General features: G+C 49.5%; 1 protein-coding gene across 1 annotated transcript; it reads right to left on the bottom strand.

Moving 5' to 3' along the window:
• Positions 1–6,641: 6,641 nt before the first annotated feature.
• LOC308090681 (olfactory receptor 52N2-like) lies at positions 6,642–7,580 on the bottom strand (the record flags this gene model as incomplete). Its single annotated transcript, XM_080435947.1, has 1 exon — positions 6,642–7,580. One exon carries the CDS (start codon positions 7,578–7,580, stop codon positions 6,642–6,644), a length of 939 nt encoding a protein of 312 aa, XP_080292073.1.
• Positions 7,581–8,470: the final 890 nt, after the last annotated feature.

Here is an 8,470-nt window from a genome sequence, read left to right as displayed (position 1 = left end):
GGAATACAGAGTATTTCCCCACGGGAAAATCCTTGCGAAAATAAGTTTTCTCTTTTTATTACGCCGCGGCCGGACAGGTCGCAAAGACCCTCAACGCCGTCACCATCCTCCAGGGCTCCTCTGCCGTGCGGCTCGCGGAGCTGAAGGAAAAATGGGGCGATGACGCGAAGGAGCTGCATCGCTTGAACCAGCTCACCATCTCCTGCACCCAACACGCCATCAATTGGACCGGCCGGGTGTTGGACGACTGCGCGACCATCGAGAGGGTGCGGTGGCTCGACCTCGCCACCTTCACAAAAGTCGCGCAGAAAATCGACGCAAAGAAAAAGCTGCTGGCCCTTCCACTCACAGCAGGTAACCTCTTCTGCGGGGCAGAAAAGTACCTGAAGGACTCCACGGAGTCGGCGAGGGCCCGGAAAGAGGCAGCGGCGGGTCTGTTGGCCCCGAGGTCTCCCCAACCAGGCAGACCCCGCCAGGAGAGGTCTGCCTTAAGGGGGAGACTCTCCTCGCCTCGCCAATCCAGCGCCAGCGGCAGCTCCCGCAACTCCTCAGCCCGTCCCACCAGAGTGGAAGGGCCCATGTCGCTGGGAGTCGGCGATGTCCGTCGCAAGGACCCCCGCTCCCCCCCTCCCCCTTCTTCCCCCAGATCCACTCGACGCGGCGGCGGGAGAGGACGTGGTCGCGGGCAGCGTGTTTGACATTTGCCCCCCGGTGTTACCGGTTGTTCGGCTGCCCCCCCCACATCCACACGGATGGAGTGGGGGGGGATTAGCCCCCCTGGTCACCTCGGGAAAAAGACTTGGCCTTTTCATGGCCCCGACGGAAAACAAGCGACAGAAAGTAGTAACAGTGTTACAGAGCCAGGCCTCCGCTGTTTTAACTTGTCCACATGTTGTTTGCCAGGGTGTTTGTGTGTCAAGTGTGTTTCAAATAAATGAAAATAAACCTCTCATTCTTTCACCCGCCTCAGAGCGGCGATGCGGAGGGACCCCCCTTGGGGGGGCCCCTCCGTATCAATGCCCTCCAACCATAAGCCCACAGCGCTTGGACAGTCCCTTTGGAGACTGTCCAAGCGCTGCTGGGATGAATACTGTGCATGCTATGAACAAGACAAAGGTATTAAATCCATTGCTAATTCTAAACGCCAATGTACAAGGGTCACGCCAAAATTTCCATTTTTACCATCCATCCAGCAGAGGGCGCCAGAGGCCCACTGTGAGAAGGAAGGTTTACAAAATGGCGGCGCGGGTCGAGGGTCACCCCAATGTTTACAGCCTGCCGTGTACCGTGTCACGCCAGCCTCTGGAGGGCAACAGAGTGCCTCCGTCAGTAGAGGCGGATCCGTCGCTTCCTTTAGTCAGGCCAAGGGGCCTAGACAAGATGGCGGCGGACCTTGTAGGCAACAAGGGAATAGTGTGGAACACTTCCGCACTAGGCCACGTGATCTCTTCACGCAGAACGTCAGGATCGACGCGACCTCCTTTGTCTCTAGCGAGCTCCACAGCTGTAGCTCCGCTGAGCAGAGTTTTAGCGTCTCCGGTTCCCATGGTCACGGTTTCACGACCAGTGAAACTAACGACGGCAGCATCCAGCAACAAGCCTCTCGCTCAATGCTTGGATCAATGGAAACTTTGCAAGCCGTCCCCTTGGGTGCTGCGCACCGTTCACAAGGGTTACAGACTGCAGTTTGCCAGGAAGCCGCCCATGACAGACAAGGTATTGTACACTCGAGCGTCGGGCCAAGCGGCCAAAACCTTAAGAGAGGAGGTAGCCTCCCTTCTAGACAAGGGCGCGATAAAGAAATTATCTCCGGATCAGAACCGTCTGGGGTTCTATTCGGAATATTTTCTGGTGAAAAAGAAAGGGGGGGGCGTAAGACCCATATTGAATCTGAAGGGACTCAACAGGTTCCTGCGGGTTTTTCATTTTCAAATGCTAACGACCGTGAAGTTATTACGCACGGTGCGTCAGGGCGACTGGTGGACAAGTATCGATCTGAAAGATGCTTACTTCCACATCCCAATTTATCCCCCGCACAGAAAATTCCTGCGCTTCGGCTTCGAAGGGGAAGTGTACGAGTACATGGTTCTCCCTTTTGGTATGTCGTTGAGCCCACGGGTGTTTGTGAAGTGTACCAACGCGGCCATTGCTCCACTACGGAGACAGGGAATCCGTCTGTCGACCTACATCGACGACTGGTTGATAGCCGCAGGCTCGGAGGAGGAGGTGGCACGGCACACGGCCGTGGCCATCTCCCATCTGACGTCACTGGGTTTCACAATCAACGTCAAGAAGAGCGTTTTGGTTCCGTCCCAGCGGGCCACCTTCCTGGGAATCTCGCTGGACTCGAACACGCTCAGAGCACGTCTATCCAAGGAGAGGATAGACAGCGTTTTGGCTTGTGTGAGATCTTTCCGCCTGGGGCGGAATGTTACTTACAAACAATGCATGCAAGCAGTAGGTCTCATGGCCTCAGCCATTCACTTAATCCGCTTAGGCAGGCTCTACATGAGACCCGCTCAGAGGTGGCTGAGGGCCCTTCGGATCCCACCCACCTCAGGTCGTCGGCTTGTGATGGTGTCTCCATGGTGTGTGGAGGCACTCAGACCATGGTCACTAGCAGCCTTTCTGTCCCAGGGGGTCAGTATAGGAGCTGTGATTTCGTGGAAGGTCATCACCACGGACGCCAGTTTGACTGGGTGGGGTGCCGTCCACAAGGGCAGGTGGACCAGGGGACTGTGGGATCCGACACTGCAGTCGGCTCACATCAACTACCTGGAACTGCTGGCGGTTTTCCTCGCTCTGAAACATTTCGAGGCACAGATCTTGGGTTGTCATGTCGCGGTCAGAACGGACAATACGACAACCATGTGTTTTATCAACAAGCAGGGAGGCTTGATCTCCCTGGTGTTGGATGGTCTAGCACGCGAGATAACGCTTTGGTGCGAGTCACGGCTCGCGTCCATACGGGCGTCTCATGTACCGGGCCTCCTGAACTTCGGAGCGGACTTGCTGTCCAGGGGCGGTCTCCGGTACGGGGAATGGTCACTCCACCCGGTAGTGGCGAAGGATATCTGGCGCAGATTCGGTCGCCCACGGGTCGATTTGTTTGCCTCCGAAGAGAACGCGAAGTGTTATCGGTTCTTCTCAGTGAAGAGGGGGGACCGTTCCATGGGCATGGACGCCTTGGCACACAGTTGGCCGAGCGAACTGCTTTATGCCTTCCCGCCAATGGAGTTGATCCTCCCCACCTTGGAGAGGGTCAAGCTCCAGGGGTTGTCGGTGTTGCTGGTGGCTCCAGCATGGGGCACGTGGAGGTCGGAGATAGCTCCGCTCCTTTACGATACGCCTCTACCCCTCCCTCCCAGGGCAGACCTGGTGAGGCAGGGAGGGAACGAGCTGTTCCACGAGCGCCCTCAGGACCTAGACCTATGGGTTTAATAATAATAATAAACTTTATTTGTATAGCACCTTTCATGACATGAAATGCAGCTCAAAGTGCTTTACAGAGCAAGGATACAATTACAGTTAGAACCAATTTAACAATAAAGCAAACAAAAATAAAATAAAATAAAATAAAAGCAGTAAAATGCAGTAAAATGCAGTGGCCCTCGCCACTACACAACTACAACACAAATGGATATAACTTAAATGTAGTGGCCACTGTCCTCTACAACACAGCTAAAGAAATATCCACACTTCACACAATTGCCAATATTACATGTGTACCTTGTGTACCTTAGTAATATATCTTCACACAATTGTCAATATTACACCTTAGTAATATATTTTCACTTAGTAATATTACACCTTAGTAATATATTTTCACCATGTTTACCACGTGTGGACTAGCCCAGGGGATCTGCTAACTTATCACATCCAAACCACACACCGTACACCCCTGAGAATGATATCGGGGTTATACAAGATATATAGAATAAACATAGACAAAAGGATCTGCCCTGGAGGGTCCACAACGTGTCGACATGCCCGTGGACACGACATTGGCCCGTGAGAGGGCGAATTTGAATTCATGTGGCCTCCCCCCTGACGTGGTGGCTACCATCCAGGGTGCGAGGGCCATGTCCACGAGGGAAGCTTACGAGGTCAGATGGAATATGTTCGCATCTTGGTGTCTGGAGCAGTCACCAGTGGTGGTGGCTGTCCAGGCCCCGGTGGGCAGCATTCTTACTTTTCTACAGGGAAGACTAAATCAGGGTTTATCCTTCTCGACGGTGAAAGTGTATTTGGCTGCCATTTCGGCTTGCCACCTAGGTTTCGACGATGGCAAGACGGTGGGTCAGCATAACTTCGTGCGCCGATTTATGAACGGCGCCAGAAGAGCTAGACCGGTCAACAGGCCACTGTTCCCAGTCTGGGATTTGACGGTGGTGCTGGAGGCACTGTGCCGTCACCCGTTCGAGCCTTTTGAGTCTATGGACCTGAAGGTCATTAGTCTAAAAACGGTCCTTTTGGTGGCCCTGTCCACGGCTAAACGGGTCAGTGACTTGCATGCGCTCTCGGTGAGCCCGGAGTGCATGAATTTTCTGAACAACGACAGGAGGGTTTTGCTTAAACCAAACCTGGCGTTCGTTACAAAGACCGGGGTGGTGGCCCCAGATCCGGTTGAATTGGTGGCTTTTCATCCGCCTCCCTTCGCTTCGGCGGAGGACAGGCGGTTACATTGCCTCTGCCCGGTGAGAGCTTTGAAGCTCTATTGCCAGAGGACGGCGGCCAGTCGCTCATCGACACAACTCTTTGTCTCTTTTGGCGTGGGGGTTCAGAGGAAGGCGGTCACCAAAGCGACGCTTTCTAGATGGATCCGTGATGCCATTAAGCTGGCTTATGTGAGTAGTGGTGTCCCTGTCCCGGGGGGTCTGAGGGCCCACTCTACTAGAGGCATGGCTACGTCCTGGGCTCTCTACAAGGGAGCTTCGATCCAGGAGATTTGTGCGGCTGCAAATTGGTCGTCACCGTCGACTTTTGCGGCTTTTTACAGTCTGGACGTGGCGGCGTCATCAATGGCGCACGCTGTCCTGGGTGTGGCTGCTGCCTCCAGGTCAGTGGAGGATAGGGAGTAGGCTTGGGGCCTTTTCTCCATATCTTCCGACTTCCTCTTTAGGTTTCCTTGGGACCAGCAGGGCTGTGTCTTGGGGATAGGGCCCTGCTCCTCATTATTATGAGGCGGACTGTGTCTGCCTGTTAGTGAATAAGGCAGACTCTAGAGTCTGTCAGGGCCTACTCTTGTTATCTATCCCGCACCCCAGCCCGGTGGGCTGGGGGGGCGCCCAGGGGCCGTGAGGTCGTGGACCTATGGCCTGGGGGTCTTAGGTCACGTCCGGGGGGGACGTGACCTAGGAGCTGAGGGGCGTGCGGGGTTATCAGGGTTGTGTGGCTCATTACCTCAAGGGGGGTTTATGAATCCCATAGTGAGTAGTAAACGGAGAACCGTGGTAAAACTAGAGGTTACGAATATAACCCCGGTTTTAGTAGGTTCGGAGTTTACTACTCACCAGACACCCCTTTCTGTGCGCATTTGGCATGCAGAGAGGAGAATGTTAAGAGGAAGAGCCTACGTCACGAGGGAGCTTTATACTCCCGGGTCTTCCGGACTCGTGACATACCCTTAGCCAATCAGTATTGGCACCGGGAGCGTGTGTGTTGCTCTGTCTCATCGCCTGAGGGCGCTGATATCCCATAGTGAGTAGTAAACTCCGAACCTACTAAAACCGTGGTTACATTCGTAACCTCTAGTTTTAGAGCACTCCACAGTACTGAGACAGCCTTGGTTAAGGTCACCAACGACCTACTGATGACACTGGATGCTGGGGATGCTGCAATACATGGTCCTCCTTGACCTGAGCGCGGCTTTCGACACAGTCGACCATGCCACTCTGTTGAGCCGACTGGAGTCATGGGTGGGTCTTGGTGGCAGTGCTCTCCAGCTGATGCGCTCTTATCTCACAGCAAGAACTGTTTCTGTCGAGATTGGGCCCCTAGACTCTGGAACAGCCTTCCATTGGACCTCAGGCTTGCTAGCTCCATAACCATTTTAAAATCTAAATTAAATTAAAAAAATTATTAAAAAATTGTGTATGATTTATGATTTACTGTTTGATTTTAAGTTGTTAAGCACTTTGTAACTTTGTTTAAAAAGGTGCTATATAAATAAAGTTATAGTATTATTATTATGGCTGCAAACCACAAAGTACACAGCCTCGGGGAGGCCACCTAGCCTGGCGGAGATATCCGCTCTGCAGAGCTCCTCTTATTATTATTATTTTGAGGTAAACACTAGTGTCAACAGATGACAATTTGTTTATTTTCTTGTATTTCTTCTTCATACTGTACAGTATATGTTATTATCGAAACATGTGAATCAAACCAAGGATTTAGTCAGGTTTATGGTTGTGTGTTGGATGTCTATTTGGCACTAATCCATAAAACACATGATTTACAAACAACAAACAAACAAAAATTGAAATTCACTTATCTGCAACCATAATAGGTATTCAATGCATGCATGCCGACAAAAGACAAATACAAAACACTGAAGGTGCATTGTGTTTATATGTAATTCATCACAATCACTGTAATTACAATAAATAATTAAATACATAAATAACATTTGCAGCTTAAACTTATGGAAAAACTTGTTTGGACATAAATACATTTGACAAGAATTTACGGATTTCTTTAGACTGCACTCCATAAATGATGGGGTTTAGGCAACCAGGGATGATATGAAACATAATGGCTGAGAGCTTCCTATAGTCTGACAGCTGTGGGAAACGATGAAGAGCAATGGTAAGCATTCCACATAAAAGCATTATCATGTATGAGGACAGGTGAGTGCTGCATGTCTGCAGGGCTTTAGTGTTCAAAGTCTTGCTCTTACTAGTCAGACAAACAGCAGTGATCTTAGTGTAGGTGAGAGCCACACTGCCTATGGAGGATGCAAAGAGTACCACAGTGAAAGTGAGGCCGTAGACATTATTAATAAATACGCTCTCACAAGAGAGTTTGAACAGTGAAGCATTGTCGCAGTAAGGGTTACTGATCACGGTCCTGCATCTGTTCAGCCGAATGGTTAAGCCAAGGAGAATGCCCACCAAAACAAAGGCTGCACCCCACGCAAACACAGTCAGCTTAATCAACATTTTACCACTCATGATGGTGGCATAGCGCAAGGGATTGCAGATGGCCACATACCTGTCGAAAGCCATTATCATGAGCACTGTGTGACAGCTTGTACCATACATGTGAGAAAAGAACGCCTGGATCACACACTCATTGTAACTGATGAGGCGCCTAGAGGGAGGCACCAGAATGTCTTTAAGCAAACGAGGCACCATAATAGTGTTACCAATGATGTCGGTGAATGGCAGGTTGCAAAAGAGAAGGTACATGGGCTGGTGAAGGCTCTTTTCTATGCCAATCACCACTATAATCCCCACGTTGACAATCATAATAAACAAGTAGGAAATCAAGAAGAAGAGAAAAACAGGGTACATGGATTTCTCTGTGACCTTTAACGCCTCAATTTGGAGTGTGGGGTTGTTGTAAGTGTAGTTTTCCATCAACAAGAGAGATGATGCATGACTCTACACAAACAATATGCAGTCAATCTGTAAAAAATAAGACAATTATTCAAATGCAAAATAGTTAATTTAAGCTTTGACCATTCAGCTAAGGAAGCCATATTATACATCAAGCTGGAATTATACTGCTGCAGAACAGGTATATTATGATTTCATTCAAAGTTTGTAAAAGACAAATTTAGGAGGAATGTATAATTTGTTGTAATAATACCTGGTTTACTTGCTTCTGTTCCCTTAATCTTTACATCAACAATCTCCAAATATTCAAAAGCCTACAGCACAATACCTTCACTTCAACACTAAAGACCTCTTCCTTTGTCTCTACTTTTATAGATCACTTTCTGTCATCTGAAAAATAATTTGCATTTATCTGATGGACTGTGATGTAATCGTGTCATGGCAATCGGTCTCATGGCAATTGTTCGACATTGTTAGCAGAGTACTATGAATCTTTGGTTGTTTTTAGTAGAGGTCAGATGGGAATGGAGCCTATGGTAGTCAAGTTGAAAACATCATGGTTAATTCCAGTGTTTTGTTGAAGTGTCTACACAGTATTCACAGTTAGTATTTGCCAGTACTTCAGCTCAGGGTTCACTTAACTTACCTACGGTAATTTAAGCCTGGTAACAACCTAAATACCTACTGTATAGTAGTCTAATACCAAGCCAATCAAAAATCAAAGCATATTTTGACTCATCTATCTAACATTTAAAAAGTATCAATGGTCACTTGTTTGAGGCATTTTTAACCACTGTTTTAGTTGTGTTTTAAAAGTACACAAGGCAGGGCTTTCCCTTAGAGTTACTATAAGGACATTCTGTCCAAAAGTGGTCTGCCTATGATGGACCTCACAGTCCCCTCTGGTGTCT

Source organism: Gymnoscopelus braueri (genome assembly GCF_963280865.1).
Source record: "Gymnoscopelus braueri genome assembly, chromosome: 8".
Taxonomy (NCBI): domain Eukaryota; kingdom Metazoa; phylum Chordata; class Actinopteri; order Myctophiformes; family Myctophidae; genus Gymnoscopelus; species Gymnoscopelus braueri.
Note: the sequence above shows the minus strand (reverse complement) of the source record. Positions and strands in the feature narration are given on the sequence as shown.